Raw genomic sequence first — 19,167 nt, 5'->3', positions numbered from 1 at the left:
TTGTAACATCCAGCTTGAAGAAGCAGTGGACATTCAGAGAGGAGATAGTCCATCCGCAAAATTATATTTTGGTGTAGAAGTGTAAATTTTTATGTTTTTGAATCCTGCAAATATGATTTTGCGGACAAGCCCATTTGAACGTAGACAGTCCCAGAAAAGCAGAGTACACAGTTTGGTGGAACCTACATACCCAACTTCTGAATCAGTTTCGGGTTGGTAGTCTTCCAATCATTGCAATTTGCAAACCAACAGATGAATAAAAACAGAAGAATCGTCTCTTTAATCCACACTGGTCTATATCTTAGAATTTTGATATCAAACGAAACATTAGAGTTTGGATTTTTACATTCTAACAAACATTAATTTTCTTCTACGTTCATGTTTTACCATTTAATTCTAGAGAAGAGATAACTAAGGAAACAATAGAATTTAGGTTTCTCAAAATTGTAACCAAAAACTTAGGGTTATGCGTATTATCACCAAAACAAAACTTATATGATTAACCCCAACTTTGATCTAAAGCTTAAGCTTAAACTATAGAGTCCTAATCAAGAAAGAAACAATAACCCAAAAATAGTCTAAAGTCAAGAGGATGATCTTCTCCGGCGAGTGGACGGTGTCGATTTATCATCGACGGTGGTGGTGGCTGAGCCAGGACTTTCACTAGTATCCGAGCTACTAACATCTCCAACACCATCTCTGTCTTTACCAGCCCAAAGCTTCGAGAAAATCCGTGACATCACAACTCCTTTAGCCTTGGTCTTCTCAGAACTACTTGTCTTGTCTCTCGTCGTCTCCTCCGTGGCTGTTACTGAGTCGCACTCTTCTTCTTCCGTCGTCGTCCTCGAGCTCCCGTGAGAGCCGCTAGCTGGAAGAGAAGGCTTCGCGGTGGCGCGAACCTGCTCGAAGAAGAGTATCTGTACAACGACACGTAAAGGTAACCGCTCGTTTTTCACAGCGTGAGCACATGCCTCCGGTGATAGTTTCCGGCAGTCCATTAATCGACATATCGATTTCTTCTCACTCTTTGATATTCCTGGATGTTGCTGTAAAACCATATACAAGTAGATACATTATGAGTTTCATAATGGGAATTTAATGAAACAAACCCTCAACTATAATGCCATCCATATTAAAACCCTCAAGTCTTTTAAAGCTAAAATAAATCCTTAACTTGAATCTGTTAGAAAACTTAACCTTCCATTTGTCAAACGTTTACTTTTCTTCTTTAAACCATTTAACTGAAAATAAAATAAAATACACCACATCTATTAAATAATAGAAACAGCAATTTTTTTTATCAAAAACTACACAAAGTTTGGAGGTCATCAACGCACAACAATACACCCTAGAATCATAAAAAGTTGAACGGGAAGTAGACGATAGAGACAGAGATTGTTAACCTGAGTATAACACATTTGTCAAGAACATTGACTTATACATAATTTATTTGTGTTGATGCAGGACAAGTGTCTTTAGACTATATGTGAGTGGATATTGTGATGTTCATTTGCTTTGGTAAAACCAAGTTACACTACAATATGCTCTCTTTGTTGGGCATACTCTATTTTTTTTTGGTGAAATACAGTGCTTTGTTTGTGGTAAATTCATGTTATCTGGATATATATTGCATGCAACCAAACTACATGTGCTTTAAATTTTTTTTTTAAAAAAACTTGTTCTTTTTATGCTAATATAGATGGCTCGTTGTTTTTTCTATTCAAATGGCATATGGACAAAAAATTGTTTGAGTTTAAACGTCTTTTTAGACGGAGGGTTATGTTTCCTAACATATTCAAGTTAAGGATTTAATTCAGTTTTAAAATACTTGAGGGTTTTAATATTGATGGCTTTATAGTTGAGGGTTTATTTCATTAAATTCCCTTTCATAATACTTAGGAAAATACTTGATTAGACCATTACAATGTATATTTCTATATTATTCTCTAAATTTAAAAATTCTATTATGGAAGTGATTTGCCATTACGTATGTTTTTATAATAGAGTTTCTATATTTTATGGAAAAATATAAAAATTTCTATTTGTAACTCTATATCTAGAGATGGAAATAACATTTTTTAATTCCCTAAAAATAGAAAAAGATATATTATAGAGGCATATAGTATTAGAACAAAATTGAGGTATATAATAAAGTTTATTTTATAGAAAATATAGAAATGAACATTTAGGAAGATCCGAAGTTACCTTCAAGAACATGTCAATGGCACGATAAACTCCATCGTGTGACGATCTTGGGAAGCAAGAAACCTTCTCTGCTATTGCAATGAACTTTGAAGTTGAGAAATTTGGTTCGATTCTCGAGATCTCAGCTAAGTAACCATCAATTAGCTTGGCGACAATTGTTTTAGAGCTGTCTGAAACAGAACAATCAAGCTCGTCTCTTTTATGTGTTTGTGTAATTATAAACTCATCGATTAAAGTCTCAACAATGTCAATGTCATAGACGGTTTCACATCCTTCTGAAGAAGCTCTGATCAAGAGATCATCCACACTTGCTTCCTCTAGCTTCTCTCCTATTCTCCTACTTAACTTTCTCCTCACGTCTTCTAGAGAAACCGATGATTTCAACAGCTTAACCAAGAACCCACAAGAAACACTCTGTTTCTCACAAGGCAACAACGAGACCAGTGTCTCCAACAAACACCTCTGTTCGTCCACGTCATCATCATCATCTATTTGGAGTCTCTTGGCAGCATATACCTCAAGAGCTTCTCCTATAACCTCAGGCGAAACACCGCCTTTTCTTCTGATCGTAGAAACAACTCTTTTGTATAAATCAATGCTTAGCTCGGCGAGATCCTCGACCCACCAATCTCTAGCCACACCGTTGTCGTTGCTAACCTTCCTTCTGTTATACGTATAAGACCAATCTACTCTCGCTGGCTCCACTGCAGCTTTCGAAGCGATTGATTCCAAACATCTCACATCGATCTTCTTCACATCTTCGGACCAGGGACGTAACGTTCTTGTCGTCTGGAGAACGATGATGGAGTCTTTCCAGCTTCTGAAAACACTCGAGTTCAAGAAAAACTCGATCTTGTAAACAAGGTTGCCGCTCTCGATAGATTCGTACATCTCGAGATACTCAGCAGCGCAACGAGCAGCTACAACGTTGTAAGCGTTGAGTGTTACGGTCATACCGTAACAGAACTTGGCGCATATCTCGAACGCTGGAGGGCCTCCTGGAATATCGGGTATGTTTATCTCAGCAGCGTCTGATTGTTCGTCGACCGTTGCAGCTATCAGTTTCTGAAGACGAGCACTTTTTGAGAGCAGAGGAAACTGTTTAAAAAAAAAGAAAGATAAAACAAACCAAAAATGTTTTCATTATAGAATAGTAGTAACAGCAGCTAAAAAGACACAACAGTGGTTTGGTTTGGTTTCTTGAATTGTACCTTGTGCAGATAGAATTTCACATCTTCAACGTTGACAACTACATCGGTTGCTAAATCAGATGCTACATACCTGTTAAGCAGCTAGAAAAAGTTTAAGATTCAATAAGCAATGAAAAATAGAGATTTTTGAATACCTTATGCAATCTTCATCAGACTGAAATGAATCCGGTTTGGTTCCAAGTTTCATAAACTTCATTTCTCCTTTTTAGAAACACAAGAGGTTTCTGAAGATTGGTCTGCTCTCTTCTTCTCGCAAATCAAATCTGACTGTAGTCACCACAAGGGCATTAAAGACTTCAAAAAAAAAGTAGTCTTAGATCCTTATTGGATGCAAAAAGTATAAACAAGCAGAGTGTTGTTGAAGCATAAGCTGTGAAACTGTATAAAACAGAGCCTTAAGACATGCACTGAATGAGAAGATACCTAGTTTGCTTCTTAAGTTGGTAACTTTCAAGTGATTAAAGGGAAACATGAAAGAGCAAAACAGCCACCAAAAAAATAAAATAAAAGGAGAGATGAGGCTCCACTTGCTTATAAATCTGACACGTTGCATTTTTCTTTATTATCAAAGTCTCTCTTCTGTTTTCCTACCGAATCTTTTATCAGGTTCAGAAAGCATCATAGGAAGAAGAAACAAAACCCTGGGTAAAAGTGCGAATAATCAGACTAAGAATAACGCAGTGTTTTTTTTTACAAAAAAAAAAAGAATAACGCAGTGTTCTTGGTTTGTGTCGAGGAACAAAAGCATTAAATAGATTTAAAAAAAAAAACTATGGAGATCGATGCATGGAGAGTTGCAGAAGTAAAAAAAGCAAAGATTATGTTTTTCCTTTTTTTGCTAAAATAAAAGAAAGATTATGTTATGGTGGTGAGTTCATAAAAACCAGTTATGCAAAACCTATGATTTATCTGATTAGAAAAATCAGATGGACCCAATAATAGAACATAAACGAAATTCAGATACTAAAACATATGGTTCAAATTTCAAATCTACAAAAAAAAAAGCCCTAGATTTCGAGGTTTTTATTTCTATTTAGGAACAAAAATTTTAAATAAATGAATAGCAATAAACGAAAACTCATACCTTTGGGGGAGATAGAAACCTTCTTTAGGATCAATTCGATGTAATTATTGGAGAGAAAAAAAAGACAGTGGAAAACAAGTGTAAGCTAAATTGCTGCTTGTTTTTTTTTTTGGTCGAATGCTAAATTGCTGCTTGTTTATAGACAGAGAACTCTAGTTCACAGAGAAAATCAGACAAAACACAAAACAACAATCCAACAAAAGAAGTAAAAAAAAAAAACAGAGAGAATCAAAAGAAAATGAGCTGTTTTCTTATTTCTTCTTACTTAGTGCAAATCTGAAACCCTCAGAATGTCCTGTCCTCAATGTCCCACTCTCTGAATCAGCACTGCCACCGTCTCCACTACTCAGCCTTTAAAAGAAAAAATATATGTTACAAAAAAAAAAAAAATTTAAATTTAATAATTTTTTAAAAAGAAAGGTTTTTGTTTATAGTTTACCCAGGATTTGTCTCACTGTTTTCAATCGAACTCAGTGATGTGTTGTTACCTTCTTCTTTATCTCTAGTGGATAAAAACTCGAATCAGTGGTTTAACTTTAAAATCGTTTAGTAGTAGGAAGTAGCTACGATTTTAAAAACTGTGCTCTGCTTCCTTTTATCAATATCCGATTTCTGACTCACAAATAATATTTTTTTTCTGAACTGATACAATAATGTTTCAACCGAATATATTTCTTAAATATTTTCTATGCAATTTGCGAGTCAAGATTCAGTCTTATGAAATGTGTAACAGTTTATTTTTCGTTTTATTTTTTGACATGTAGAAACAGAATAACAGACTATTCTACTAGCTTTAGAACTTAGAAGAACGAAAGAAAGAAAAAAGACTATAAAGTATACGACTTTTTTTTAAGAAAATGATAGATCGAGAAAAAACAAGTGAACCCGTCTTTTGCCCTAGTGGACGAAAGGGGACTGCACGTAACATTCTTTTTTATTGTAATGATAATATATGTTCCAATATTTTATTTAACAAAAAATGTTTTGTTTTTGGTGTATACGACTTATTTAACAAAAAAATGTTATATCTAAATGTTATAACAACGCACTTACAACGTAAAAACTATTTATATATCAAAACGGTGTCTCTTTATCTTTCCTCTGCCTTTTAATTCTTTCAACAGACCCCAACACTGAAATCCAAAAGGATCCAATGTCGATTGAAAATATAGTAAGAGTATGTTTTTAGCCAAAACATTATTATACTATATAATACTCACTCTGTTTCTAAATAGATGATGTTTTAGAAAGTTTCTAATGTTTCAAAATAGATAATATTTTCATATACCAATGTACTTTTTAGCTTTATCAAAAACTGTGTAACCAATAATATTTTATAGTCTGTTTTGTGATTGGTTGAATAACTTTTATATTATATTTTAATAATATTTTTAAAATAAAAAATAAGTTTTTTAATAGTTGTGCACAACCTTAAAACTTTATGTATTTTGAAACAGATGGAGTATTTAATATGAGCTTTGTACCACGTCACCCTCAGGCACCTTGTGAATGTAGGTAGATGTTCAGAGCAACCTCAGTGATAGTTTTTTACCATAGAATTCTAAAGTTATATATTAATGTGTATATATAATAGTGTACTAAAATTTTTGGAAACTCAACCAATAATATCTCATTTAACATATTATTGGTTGCATTTCAAAGAATGTTAGTATACTCTTAATTAAATAGTACTCCCTCCGTTCTTTAATGACAGATTTTTTAGAAAAAAATTTGTATCAAAAAATGTATTTTTTGTGTTTTTTATGAAAAAATTGTAAACTTCAAGAATATTAATTGACTTAATTGAATTAATATTAGTTAAAAGTTATTGAAAATTAAAAATTAAAAATTACAGAAAACGATACATTTATTTTGGTTGTTTAATGTATTTTCTTAATATGTGTGAAAATACTAAAAAATCTATTTTTGTAGAACGGAGAGAGTAATTATTATATATACATACACAAATTTGTAACTTAAGAATTTCATGGTAAATAACTATCATTGGATGTGTTTTTATAATGTGATTAAAGAAAAATGAGAAGTATACCTTTTGTTTTAAGCAGAAGTATACTTGTTTGCTTATGATTTGTGTTGTTATGCATCATTTTTTACATTATCGGCTAGCTCTCAATCTCATAGATGTGTTTGGATGTAAAAAACGTAGAACTTAGTTTCTTTTCGAAAGGCATAGTATTACACTCAAATAAAAGGAGAGTACATTATTTACCAAAATTAAAACAGAGAGCACATGAAAATGAGGGTCACATGATCGTGGAGAAAGATAAGGCATCGTTAAGAGTTTGGTCGGTTAGGGCCTTAGAGCATGATTATCGCTGTCCTTAGCTAGGGTTCTTAATGTAATTAGGATTAAAAATAAATCAAAAATAGATGTTATTAGAAAAAACGTTTCTTAGTTAAGGACAAAAACAGACGTCTCCTAGAGACACATGTCTCTCATTGAAGGGAGTTTAGCTTTTTTCTCTTCACATCTTTGATCTTTCTCTCTCGACGGAAAACGATCTGGATTCACGGTGGGAAGAAGCGACCGGAGAAGCTGTTGACGAAGTCATCTTCCTCAGCCGTCACACCACCATCTTGAACCGTACTGCTCTGCCTGTTCACCCCATCGGTATGCTTAAAGATCCGAACTTTACCATCTGGGTTCTTCTCCTTTTGTATAAAGGATGATGCTTTTTGTTTGATTTGAGTGTAGGAGTGCTTCATCTGAAAGAAGGAGAATCGCCGCCGCAGGGAGGAAAGCCGGGATGGGCGGCGTTGCTGTTGACCGTACTATAGATAACATAGCTTTCAGAGGTTGGGTCGAGACTAATAATCAAAGTGATCGGAAGTTTATTCCTTTACGTATGATTCCACAGGATTTACTCTTCAGTTGACTTGTGGTGTCGCAGGTGGGGTTTGTGACTTTTTTCCTCAGTTCGATTCTAGACAACCTGAGCTCTACCATTGTCATGGTTTCTTTACTCAGGAAACTGGTTCCTCAATCAGAGTACCGCAAGTATGAAAAACTTTTTAGCTCATATTAGTTAGTTTCTTTGTTATGTTGTTCACATTGAGAAACGTTTTAGCTCTGTATATATACACCTTAAGATTCTGAAAGAAACATGTTTTACCCGTTGCTGAGATAATCTGTTTTGTGTTTCAGTATTTTATATCACATTGACGTTAGTTTTAATGTTAAATAACCAATGGCAGACTTCTAGGAGCTGTTGTGGTGATAGCAGCAAATGCAGGAGGAGCATGGACTCCAATCGGTGATGTTACGACAACTATGCTATGGATTCATGGTCTTGGAGTTCTCTGGGTCTTGTTAGACGCCATCCACTACGGTGAATCAGAAAGACAAAAGCTCAAAATACCTCAAGCCTTATCCTTCACTAGTATAGAATGAATTATCCAGTAAGATTTATGCATTTCGAGTTTTTATGTGTTGTCTGGAAAGTGTAAGACTAGTTTGAGGGAACCAAACTTCAATTGCAGAAATGTCTCTGATCTTTTTCAAAGTTTCTTTACTAGGTTGTTTCATGGCTTCCATTGTCTTTGAGCTTTTGCCATCTAAACCTCTCTGCATTTTAGATCAAGGAAAATATTTACTAAGAGACAACATAAAGTTCTACCAATAATCTACACTTTGCTATTGTCTCTTAACATTGTCTCTTAGTATAAAAATAATAATAAAAAAAGTTAAGAACTCAAAATTTTGTCCCAGCAATAATGTTGCTCTTAGGGGAACGCTGATGATTACGTCCAATGGTTTTGGTCAATGGACTTTTAAAGACTGAACAGTAGTACATATCATATCTGCTTTGTAGATCTCTCAACGTCATATCTCGAATGTATAATAATAATGTTCGTACATAGTTTATGGTAAAAATAATTAGTTGTATATTACTATAACGTTGTTGTTTATATGGGCATAAGTCCAATTCTGATAACATTTTGCAAATCTTTAAAAATAATTTTGGTGTAATGTGGAAGAAAGCTATGAACCTGGAATATTGCTTGGATTGACAATAACACATGTCATTACTTCTTACAAACCGGAGTTGCTCATCAAGATAAGTGGTCCAAACAAACGCATAAGCCGTGAGGATTATTTTCAGTTTGAGTGTTATCTTTCAATGTATGTCAGGTACGTAGTTGATTTCTCCTGTATTGAAGCATTTCTTGTGTCTATTGTATTACTACATAATAATTTGTCATATTTCATTTTTTAATAAATAAGAATGACGCATGTATTTTAGTCGTGTCATATGCATCTATATTTTTTCCTACTGAATAAATTGGCAAAAGCAAAAGCAAGATGGTGAGAGGGGATCATATGGGGGTTTAGTAATATCCAAAAAAATATTGTTTATATTTCTTATTCGACATTATTAATATATAGTGATTTGTTTAATACATTTTACTTTGTTATTAATTTTTTTACTTATTAATATATTTTCATGTTAGGTACAATAAAATAAAATATATAATAATCAAATAGATAACCTCCTTCAAAATATGTTTTTTTTTAATTTATAAATTTTTCATATAACACATTTTTAAATGTATCTATATTATAGAAAAGATATATGTTTAAGATAATTTATATCTACATGTTGTATTTAAAAAATATAATTTTAACATCTATCATTTTAGTATTTTACTGAATTTGTAAGTAAAAACACTTCTTTGTTTAAATAATACTCCCTCCGTTCGGTAATACATGACGTTTGAGTAATTTTTTTTGTTGACGTTTACGGATTCCCAAGCATTTAATAACAAAATATGACTTTGTTTACCCTTACAATTGGTATTGATACAGAATCAAATTTAACAATGAACACTAACTGAAAAGGTTAAAATAGAAATTACATCATGTTTCTTAATTTATGTGCCAGCCTATAAAACGTCATATAATAACGAACGAATGGAGTATAGACCTATTATTTTAGTAACTTTTATACATATAGCATCTATCATATTTTTTTTAATAAATTTTACTGATATAGGATATTTTCGGATGTTATCAAGTTTTCTTTTTTTAGTTAAGATTTCAAAAAATATTAGATTGCTTTTTTTTACAACATATATAATTTGTTTTTTCTTGGTGCATTTCAAGAAGTTATCTTTATTATCTATGATTTTATTTTATTTTTAAATTTGAAATATTATCATTTTGAGTTAGAATATTTATTTTAATTTATTTTATATTTTGTCAGTAAAACTTTGTAAAATTACACAACTATTTTTGGAGAATTTCATGTTTACCACTTTTATGGTACCATTATTCATGGAAGGGCCATTTTTGTTTTTTTTTTACCACCACTAAAGGGACATTTTAAAAATACATTCTTCATTGATTTTTTTTTCGAATTTGTTTTTCAAAATTTCTTTTTGAAAATAAAAAAATTATGTTTGAAACTATTTTAAAATATTTTTTAAAGTATTTATTCACATTTCCCAACTATTTTTTAGTTTGGAAGATTACATAAATTTTGATTTTTTTTGTTACTACATTAATATATTTTTTTCTAAAAAAAATTTAAAGGTTTGGTAATATTTTCTAAAACTTTCACAACGGATTTTTTATAGTTAAAAAATAAATAAATTTCTAACTAAAATTTGATTTTTCATTAATATTTTAAATGAATTATTAAAATTTTGAAGTTTTCTAATAACATGTATTTAAATAGTATATGAACTAAAAGTTATTTTATACTATTATATTTTTGTATATAAACATTTCAAACAATATATTGTTGAGAATTTCAGAATAAATAAAAAGATAATATATAGTTATAGATATAAAAATTTATCCTATGTTAATAAATTTAGTTTTGTATAAAATATTAAATAGTTTACGAATTTTAACCCAATGAGTGGTAAGTTATTCAAATGAAACAATTTAAATAAATATTTTTTTAGTTTACCTATTTAATATAATTTTGTCATATTTAATTCATATAACACTTCTATTTTATATAATAATAATATAATTATAGAATTTATAAAAAATGGTGTAGAATTTTTGTTTCTTGATTTATAATAATATTATAATTATTAATTACGAAATTAATTAATGTGTTATTTTATAAAAATATTTAAATTTTAAAGTAAGATTTTGTTAGATATTTTTTTCAATAGATATTGTTATAGTTAAAAAAATAATTTAGAATTGATTGATCATTAATGTAAATAATCAAATATATCATATTAACTATGACTATTTAGTAGTAGGTAAAAATAGAAACTTAAATTAATATATTAGATGTTAGAATTTGTCGAGGAGAAAACGGGTAAGCACATGTAATGAAATATCAATCTAACACGCCTTCCTTCCACTTGAGACAAAATCGACCAACCATTTAATAGATGTGACTTACATAGATGAATGTAGAGATCAAACTAAACCTAATCAATCGAGTAACCAAACATAACCATAATCAATTTAATTTTTCATCCGTAAAACTTATAAATCCTATATAATTCAAGAATATCTAGAATTTATGAACCAATAACAGTCTTCTAAAATAATACTAAAAAAATTTCAAACCCCAAAAAAAAAACACTGAGCATAACCAAACCAAGAAACCAAATGTCCGGTACACATAGGCAATGACTAAATATCTAAAGTTTTGAAACACACGCGGTCTCATGTTGGTAAGGGAATATACAATTACAGGAGCCAATTATAAATTTACACGTCACATTGAATATAAAACTTCATAATTACTGATTGTCAAAATAAATAAATAATTATTAATGTGTCGAGTCGACCACTCCTGTCCTTGAAGCGAAGAGACAGACAGGACTTGTTCTTCTTCGACATCGTCTTCTTCTTCTTTGGTGTACAGAGTCCTTCGTTTTATAAAGAGAGAGAGAGAGAGGGAGGGAGACATAGACAGAGAGGGATCAGACGAAAACGACATCGTTAAAAAGAGGGAACTTTTGAAATTAAAGGAAACGTTTGAGTGCGTGCGTGCGTGCCTAGACATATCGATACGTATACTCCCCCGAGATTTATATACGTTTCTCTCTATCGAGTTGTGTTTTTTTCTTCCTAGATCTTTGGTCGGAAACAAACAAGCTCGCGGTCTCTGTGATCCGGCGCCGTCTTGATCCAGGTTCGATTTTTTTTTTTTAGAAAGAGATCAGATTTGGTTTATTTAGAATGATATTTGTGGTAATGATTTGAGATTGAAGCAATGCGCGTGAATGATTGTGAAGCTGTTACGATGGTTTTGACTTTTCTTTGGTTTTGGTTGGATATAGCATTGACTTTTTTGTTCTTTGGGGGTACTAATTTGAATTTGTCAATGTATGTTTGATTCTTTACTTCATTCTATTGAATCATTCACCTGTTTTGCTTATTATTATATCTTTAAAAATTAGGAAAAAACTGAGAGAACAGAACAGGTGAAGTTGCCTGAGCAGTTGCAGTAATGCAATAAAGTTGTCTTTTTTTGGGTTTTTAAAGAGATGAAGGCAGTTAAAGGGTGGCGTCTATGCGGAACAAGTTATATGCAGTCTTTGCCTGGAGCTCGCCACCACCGTGCTCCTACTACAACAAGGAAGCCAGTATGGATCATCATGGCAGTGGTTTCTCTGATAACAATGTTTGTAATCGGTGGTTACGTGTTCCCTCACCACAGAAGAGCTGCTTGTTATTTGTTTTCTTCTAAAGGATGCAAAGGGCTTACCGATTGGCTTCCACCTTCTCCTAGGGAGCTTTCTGATGACGAGGTTGCGGCTCGTGTGGTGATTAGGGAGATATTGAGCTCCCCTCGTGTTATAAAAAAGACTAGTAAGATTGCGTTTATGTTCTTAACTCCTGGGACTTTGCCTTTTGAAAAGCTGTGGGACCTCTTTTTCCAGGTAAAACTTCATCTCTTCTTTTCTCCTTTGCATCAATTGGTTGTGTCTGAAGGTTTTGTGCTTTTTTTATGCCTCCCTCACAGGGTCATGAGGGGAAGTTTTCTGTGTATATCCATGCATCGAAGGATACGCCGGTTCACACCAGTCGTTACTTTCTTAACCGTGAAATTCGAAGTGATGAGGTATGTCTCTCTCTCTCTTTCTCTTTCTGTCTGTAATGTCTATATTTGTGGATATCATCATGTCATTTCTCTTGTATGTTTCTCTGAAGGTGGTATGGGGTAGGATATCAATGATTGACGCTGAGAGACGTTTGTTGACAAGTGCTCTTAGAGATCCTGAAAATCAGCAATTTGTTTTACTCTCTGATAGGTAAAATTCTATTCAAGGAACTTTGTTTCTCTTCTCACTAATTATTCTGTGGTTGCCTTGATTTATTTGAGAGTGTTTGTTGTCTTTTTTTTTGTTGTTGCAGTTGTGTGCCGCTTAGAAGTTTTGATTACATGTACAACTATATGATGTACAGCAATGTTAGCAATGTTGACTGGTAAAAGTCCTTTGATGAGATCTCGAAACTATTGTTATTAATCTCTCTATACTAATTATATGATTTTTCTCATGCTTGCTCTTCAGCTTTGATGATCCTGGTCCACATGGAATCGGCAGGCATATGGATCACATGTTGCCCGAAATTCCAAAGGAAGATTTTAGAAAGGGTTCACAGGTAAAAGAATACTATCTATCTGATCCAGTATCATGTCTGCCTCATACTTTGAAAATACATGCGAGATCATTTAAATACAAAGATGTAAGGAATGAGTAGTTATGTGTGATTGTTGAATATGGTTGGTATCACAAAAGTAGAACTCTTTGTGGACTAGTTATAGGAATGCACCTAGTATAAATATACATGAGAGAGAGAGAGAGAGAGAGAGTTAATCATATGCATGTTTGGTTCCTTGATAAGCATTTTTGAACAAATTTTTATGGCCAAAGTACTATATCTCTCTCTCAATATCCCTACAGTGGTTCTCCATGACGCGTCAGCATGCAGTCATGACTATGGCAGACAGTCTATACTACTCAAAGTTCCGGGACTACTGTGGGGTCAGTATGACCTTACCACACATTATTTCTTACTTTCTTTTCTCAGTTATATTAATAGGAAGGTTTATTGTTATTTATGTGCAGCCAGGTGTAGAGAGTAACAAGAACTGCATTGCTGATGAACACTACCTCCCAACATTCTTCTATGTGAGAATATGTTCTCAGTCATTCTTTCTGTACTTGTTTTTATCTATAATATATATAAAATTTGGTGTGATATATTATCTCTCAGATGCTTGATCCTGGTGGCATTGCTAACTGGACTCTTACATATGTTGATTGGTCTGAGGGAAAGTGGCATCCAAGAACATTCATGCCTGAAGATGTCTCACACGAGTTACTTAAAAACCTCACGGTATTGGTCTCTTCACTGGCTATTCCTTTGACTTGCTTATATTGAGATTATGTAAATTGGTATATACCTTTTGCAGTCCATCGACGCTGTTTCACGCGTAACAAGTGAAGGCACGGTACACGCTTCTAAACCAGTTCATCTTCACTTGTAATCTGTTCTACATTTACCGGTTATAATGCTCCTTTTTTTTTTTAACACAGGGAATAGTAACATGGACACAATGCATGTGGAACGGAATCAAAAGACCTTGCTATCTCTTTGGAAGGAAGTTCCACGCAGATGCTCTCGATAAACTGATGGATCTCTTTCCAATGTACACAAGTGGTTTTGATTGATCGATGAAAATGCAAAGCAAAGGAGGTATTGTTTTGACTCGAATTCTTTGACCAACGTCCCATTATATTTTGAAGGAACCAAGTTTTGAACTTTGAGGAACTGTATCATGGAACCCCCTAGAAGATGTAACTCGCTGCAAAGTCCTTTTGAGAGCATAGAAAAAAAGAAAAGCGTAGTGATCTTGAGAAGCATAAGAAAGTTTCATTTGGTTGGGGACGTTGGGACATTTTTAACTATACTGTTTTCACTACGTTTCATTGTTAATCTTTTCAGAGTGACTTTTGTTTTTCTCTTCTGTTGAAATCGCTATTAAGCATTATCATTTTTTCAGACAGGAATCTGTAGAACTACATTCTTATTATTGCATATTATTATAAAACAAAAAATAGCTGAAGCTCCAATGTCTAGATACCCCATTGCCATTCTTCACCATAAACAAACAAATATTACAATTCTTTAAACTTAATTCTTTATATTACTTGTTTTGTAGAGAGAATAGAAGCTCGAATGATCTGAATCAGAATATCCCTATCTTCTTCTGAAACAAATCCAAGCGATCTAGCTTGGAATGGAGGTTTAAAAAAAGAAACATATACTCCCTCTTTTTCCATTTACTATTTAAGGTTTTTGCACACTAGTTAAGAAATTATTATTTTTTATGTTTTGTTTCTTTTTGCATTAACTAAAATTAATTCAACCAACAAAAAATCATACAATAGAATATAAATTGTCAAAACATCAAATAACATTAAAATTATGCATAGGAGATTGAAAATATCATTTAAATTGGAACAAAGATAAAATCTTAATATATCATTTAAAATGAAAACTAGGGAGTATAGAAATGGTTTTAATTGTGTTACGATATGGCTGGAGCTAATGGAAATACCGGCCTAAGGTTGTGAAAGTTTCGAGGTCTCTGTCAAATTGGTTCTTTGGTTCTTTGGTTCTTTGGATAGGAATATTCTTCAAGTCCACAAATAAGATTCCTAGACTTGTTTGTATCCATAGATTGAAGATTGGTGGACTCTTCTTTAGTGATCGCTATCATCAGGACATCCGCTTCGGTTCTCTTAATAAGTTCGTAGGTTTAAGTTTTAGTATTCTATTTTTTGTTTGGTTCATATCCTTGTAATGTGTTCTGGTTCCGGAAGGATTGCGATCCTTGTCGACTTATGGTTCCGGAAGGAGTGTGTTCCTTGCCGGCTAATGTAATGCTTTTCATGTTTTTAAATTAATAGATGACAAAAAGGGAGTTAGAGATACCTACACTTATATCCCTTATATATGTTATCACATATGGACTCAGATTCTCCATATACCACACATAAGAGCATAGGTCCGGTCCATTAACATTTTGGAAAATAAGATTATATGACACTGACAGCAACATTAGGGGAATGGGTCAGCTAATCCAGCAAATCGCATCAACCAAGAAGACTATTCCCCCACTTCAAATTTGAGAGCCACCGGACCTGATCAGTCGGCTCAAACTAGGAACAGATCTAAAAAGGTTTTTAATCGGGGCACCATATTGATGGGGACATTTTTTTCAATTTTCTTCACTAAAATAATATTTGATAAATTAAATTAAACTATTAGAGAAAAATTAAAAATTAGCAGGGGGGGGCACGTGACTTGTACCGCCGTAGGTGCGTCCCCGACCCTCTCTAAACGTCTCAAACGGAATACAACCGAACATTTTCTCTCTAGTTCTATACTCGGGTCGGATCTCGCGAATTCGGATACTTTTAGTACCCGTTTCAGTTGTACAGACACGTGACACCGCCTTACTCGGACAGAACATCCCTTTATAAATATGGAAAAAGCTGTCTTTCTTTCTTTTTCTTCCCCTAAAAAATGTCCCGATTGCTGTCGAAAACCCTAATTCCCGACGGGAGACTCTTCCTCCGTCGCTTCAACGAGCCGGCTTCGAAGATAACGGCGGCGCCAAGCCTCGTCTGTTTCAACCGCCGTCCCTATTCATCGAAACCTCATCTGATCGAGATCGAGCTGGACTCTTCCTCGTCAGCGACTTCCAAGGCCGAAGCCGAAGCCGCGGTTCTCAAGAAGCTGAACGAGTTCGTTCGGAGGATCGTCGTTCAGAACTCGACTCCCGATTGGCTCCCTTTCTCCCCTGGCTCCTCCTTCTGGGTCCCTCCGCACCAGAACACCGCCGCCAAGATCGCTAATTTGGTCGACCAGGTGACGCATCCGTTGACCGAGGAGGAGGTTCTCTCCCTGTCTTCTCCTTCTGGCTGGCCTTGCTCCTCTTTCTTCACTCCTCCTCCAGGTAAATTGTAAAAAAAATAAGAGTTAATTTTGGAGATGAGATCTTTAGGGGTGATGCGTTTAGACAGTGAAGGGGACATTATGTTTTGTCTGAATGAACATGTAATGTAATTGAACTGATATTTTTATGTTATCTATGTACTGTTATGTTTGATGTGATTTATTGTTTTTTTATTTTATTGAAATGATATATAGATGATGATTCTTCATCTAAACAAGAGGTGGAAGGTAGCACGGAGTTGAACGTTCCGGGGAATGAGATGCTGGAAGTCAAGCTAGCGCAGTTTCCAGATCCAGTCTACTTGTTGAAACACGGAGACGATGATGAGTGATTTTACTTTTCCAGCTCACGTGGAAGGCCAGACCTGATGCATGGTTTGCGTTGACAGGCTTTGGAAAAAAAAACGGATGATTCTCGAGACTGATGAGGTTGTGTTTGTATATACAGTTGCAAGCCATGGAATTATATCGATGTTTTGGCTGTCTTAACGCTGTTTGTGAACTATATTTTATACAGCTTGTTATAATTAATTAATAATTAATTAAAACCATAGCAGACGGTGCAACTTGAGATCATAATGTTCGTATATATTAAGTTGATAACAATCTGAAGAAATCAATGTTATTACATGTTCAACTCCGTGCTACCTTCCAGCTCGAGGGAGGTTTGTTTATTATAAGCCCTGTTTTATTTTATTCAAGGGTTAGGGCTGGTACCATTTATTTTTTATACAAATCAATAACTCTTTGTATATCAAATTTACCAAAGTTTACATGTTTTATAAAACTCAAATATGCTTCATTTAAATAGAAAATGCATCTTTTATTCATTTGTGTCTTCAAATTCTAAGCATGGAATTTAAAAACCAAAGTTTACATGAATAATAACACTCGTTTCAACAAAATCTTTGTTGAATCAAACTCTCCTCAAACTCTCCAAGTCATTTAAATAGAAAATGTATCTTTTATTCATTTGTGTCTTCAAATTCTAAGCATGGAATTTAAAAACCAAAGTTTACAACTTTACATGAATAATAACACTCGTTTCAACAAAATCTTTGTTGAATCAAACTCTCCAAGTCTTTAACAGTCAAACACTCGTTGCTTCTCCAACACTCCTTGCTCTGCAACAAGCCCAACAATAGAACAAGATATGAATCATTGCGGTTTGTCTACATATAGGTTCGTGAATAAGACTATACAAAGAGTGAACAAAGCTAAAATGCTGCTTCAGGTTGTGCTCACACAAGGATACAAACCAAATACTGTGTCGTACACAGATATGTTAAATAGGATGTACTGAACGACGAAATCTTTAGAGGCAAGAGAGATGATGATCATGAGTGAAGAGAAATGGTAGAGACTCTACATATGATCATGAATAAGATATGATCAATGTCTCAGTCAAAGCGAAAAAACTGAGGCATTGTTTACAGTCTATTAGTAGCAGATACAAGAATGGATTCGACACTCGCTGAAACAAAATATATATCAAACTACAGATAGTCTGACAAGGAGCACAGAGAGATACATCAAACGAACGACACGTTTCATAACCTAAACAGGATTTAAAGTCCTAAGCTTTCACCTTTCAGTTTCTTTATATTAAGAATTGATGTAACCACAATTTGTGATGTATGGGTTTGAGGCAGAATCAATCATAAGTATTCAGAGTAAGCTCAAACATTACAGCCTACAAGTTCTAAGTTCCAATCTATAACTTCCAAGTTTCAACTTCCAAAACAATAACAGCAGAACAGAGATCTAAATGCAAGAAACCCACACAAACATAGAACACAACAAGAAGTATAAAACTCAGAATCTAAAACTCAATCAGTTAGTGCAGTCAGCCAGTCAGTGACACATTCACAAGCAACTAATCACAAGCATCATATGGGCCTTTAGCAACTTGAAACAGACAATAAAACAGAGTATTTACCACATATCATATGCTTGAATCTTCTATTCCTGAGCTACTTGCTTTTTTTATTAGCATCCTCATCATCATAATCAAAGTACTCCTCAATGTCTCATACATCAAGTAATGAGAGAAATCATTCAAACAGTGAGTTCAGCAACAAACCCATAAACTATTCCTGAAACACTTTATTCGAGACAATGAGTTTACCTTCAAACTCGGCAAACCCACGTAGCCAGTTTCGCGTACATATCAATGTTTGAACACTTTTAGGGAGGAGACAGATTCTAAAAGGGTTCAAAACCCGACCTCCTACAGTAAACACAGATTCAGAGTAGTAATAGGGATGCTGAGATTATCACGGGCAAGCAAAGCTAAGTCACCATATCTGTGTTGCTTATCTTTCCAATAGTCTAACACTTCCAGATATGAGAAAGCTGAAATATCAACCTTAGTATCAGCCAAATACATGTCTAGATTTGTCCTTTCGTTGTTTGAACCAAACTGGATACACCTTTCAAGCTCAAGCAGATTTTATATTCAAGATAAAGAAAAATTTAGCCAATTATTAAGAGATCAAAATAAACAAAAACTTTCTGTAAGATACTTACATCATCAAAATCATCTTCAAGAGGCGATTCTGTTAGAAGCTCATGTGGAGTTTTTCTTGGAAATCTGGAAGAACTTTCTGAAGACTTGGAGCTATACTCTTTATAAAGCAACTCCAAGTTCGTCTTCACAATTTCAACCTTCTTCTCAGCAGTTCTAGGATCCAACT

General features: G+C 33.7%; 3 protein-coding genes and 1 long non-coding RNA gene across 10 annotated transcripts; 3 read left to right on the top strand and 1 right to left on the bottom strand.

The window, feature by feature from the left end:
* Positions 1-411: 411 nt before the first annotated feature.
* Positions 412-4,806, bottom strand: LOC106358292 (BTB/POZ domain-containing protein NPY3). Of its 4 annotated transcripts, none has more exons than XM_013798039.3 (5): positions 4,501-4,806; positions 3,551-3,683; positions 3,417-3,486; positions 2,206-3,303; positions 412-1,046 (listed from the first exon to the last, which is right to left on the bottom strand). In XM_013798039.3, the coding sequence occupies exons 2-5, from the start codon at positions 3,610-3,612 to the stop codon at positions 585-587; spliced, it is 1,692 nt and encodes a 563-aa protein (XP_013653493.1). In that variant the 5' UTR covers positions 3,613-3,683; positions 4,501-4,806; the 3' UTR covers positions 412-584. The 4 variants fall into 4 exon arrangements, with proteins under 4 accessions (XP_013653493.1, XP_048592774.1, XP_022544556.1 ...); XM_048736817.1 differs by having other exon boundaries at positions 413-1,046; positions 3,551-4,057; XM_022688835.2 differs by having other exon boundaries at positions 413-1,046; positions 3,551-3,710.
* Positions 4,807-6,820: 2,014 nt separating this feature from the next.
* Positions 6,821-8,060, top strand: LOC106358291. Of its 2 annotated transcripts, XR_001272437.3 has the most exons (4): positions 6,825-7,132; positions 7,217-7,317; positions 7,413-7,519; positions 7,717-8,060. It is a non-coding gene; the product is annotated as an uncharacterized LOC106358291 (long non-coding RNA). The 2 variants fall into 2 exon arrangements; XR_007314959.1 differs by having other exon boundaries at positions 6,821-7,132; positions 7,217-7,519.
* Positions 8,061-11,268: 3,208 nt separating this feature from the next.
* On the top strand, positions 11,269-14,580 carry LOC106358290 (glycosyltransferase BC10-like). Of its 2 annotated transcripts, none has more exons than XM_048736816.1 (11): positions 11,269-11,630; positions 11,984-12,381; positions 12,465-12,563; positions 12,653-12,753; positions 12,857-12,928; positions 13,015-13,105; positions 13,408-13,488; positions 13,573-13,635; positions 13,721-13,843; positions 13,920-13,958; positions 14,044-14,580. In XM_048736816.1, exons 2-11 carry the CDS (start codon positions 11,986-11,988, stop codon positions 14,176-14,178), a joined length of 1,200 nt encoding a protein of 399 aa, XP_048592773.1. In that variant the 5' UTR covers positions 11,269-11,630; positions 11,984-11,985; the 3' UTR covers positions 14,179-14,580. The 2 variants fall into 2 exon arrangements, with proteins under 2 accessions (XP_048592773.1, XP_048592772.1); XM_048736815.1 differs by having other exon boundaries at positions 11,273-11,630; positions 11,899-12,381.
* A 1,385-nt stretch (positions 14,581-15,965) lies between these two features.
* On the top strand, positions 15,966-17,022 carry LOC106358289. 2 transcript variants are annotated; one of them, XM_013798035.3, is made up of 2 exons: positions 15,966-16,472; positions 16,667-17,022. In XM_013798035.3, the coding sequence occupies exons 1-2, from the start codon at positions 16,040-16,042 to the stop codon at positions 16,801-16,803; spliced, it is 570 nt and encodes a 189-aa protein (XP_013653489.1). In that variant the 5' UTR covers positions 15,966-16,039; the 3' UTR covers positions 16,804-17,022. The 2 variants fall into 2 exon arrangements, with proteins under 2 accessions (XP_013653489.1, XP_048592771.1); XM_048736814.1 differs by having other exon boundaries at positions 16,003-16,467; positions 16,665-17,022.
* Positions 17,023-19,167: the final 2,145 nt, after the last annotated feature.

This window comes from Brassica napus, chromosome A7 (genome assembly GCF_020379485.1).
Source record: "Brassica napus cultivar Da-Ae chromosome A7, Da-Ae, whole genome shotgun sequence".
In the NCBI taxonomy this organism is placed as follows: domain Eukaryota; kingdom Viridiplantae; phylum Streptophyta; class Magnoliopsida; order Brassicales; family Brassicaceae; genus Brassica; species Brassica napus.
This window is presented reverse-complemented; position numbering and strand designations above follow the sequence as displayed.

Coding starts and splice junctions, on each gene's coding strand:
- LOC106358292 (XM_013798039.3), bottom strand. CDS start 3,612: ATGAAGTTTATGAAACTTGGAACCAAACCGGATTCATTTCAGTCTGAT. Junction 3,487..3,550: donor TCTGATGAAGATTGCATAAG/GTATTCAAAAAT, acceptor GCTGCTTAACAG/GTATGTAGCATCTGATTTAG. Junction 1,047..2,205: donor CCATTGACATGTTCTTGAAG/GTAACTTCGGAT, acceptor ATGGTTTTACAG/CAACATCCAGGAATATCAAA.
- LOC106358290 (XM_048736816.1), top strand. CDS start 11,986: ATGAAGGCAGTTAAAGGGTGGCGTCTATGCGGAACAAGTTATATGCAG. Junction 12,382..12,464: donor TGTGGGACCTCTTTTTCCAG/GTAAAACTTCAT, acceptor CCTCCCTCACAG/GGTCATGAGGGGAAGTTTTC. Junction 12,564..12,652: donor GTGAAATTCGAAGTGATGAG/GTATGTCTCTCT, acceptor GTTTCTCTGAAG/GTGGTATGGGGTAGGATATC.
- LOC106358289 (XM_013798035.3), top strand. CDS start 16,040: ATGTCCCGATTGCTGTCGAAAACCCTAATTCCCGACGGGAGACTCTTC. Junction 16,473..16,666: donor TTTCTTCACTCCTCCTCCAG/GTAAATTGTAAA, acceptor AATGATATATAG/ATGATGATTCTTCATCTAAA.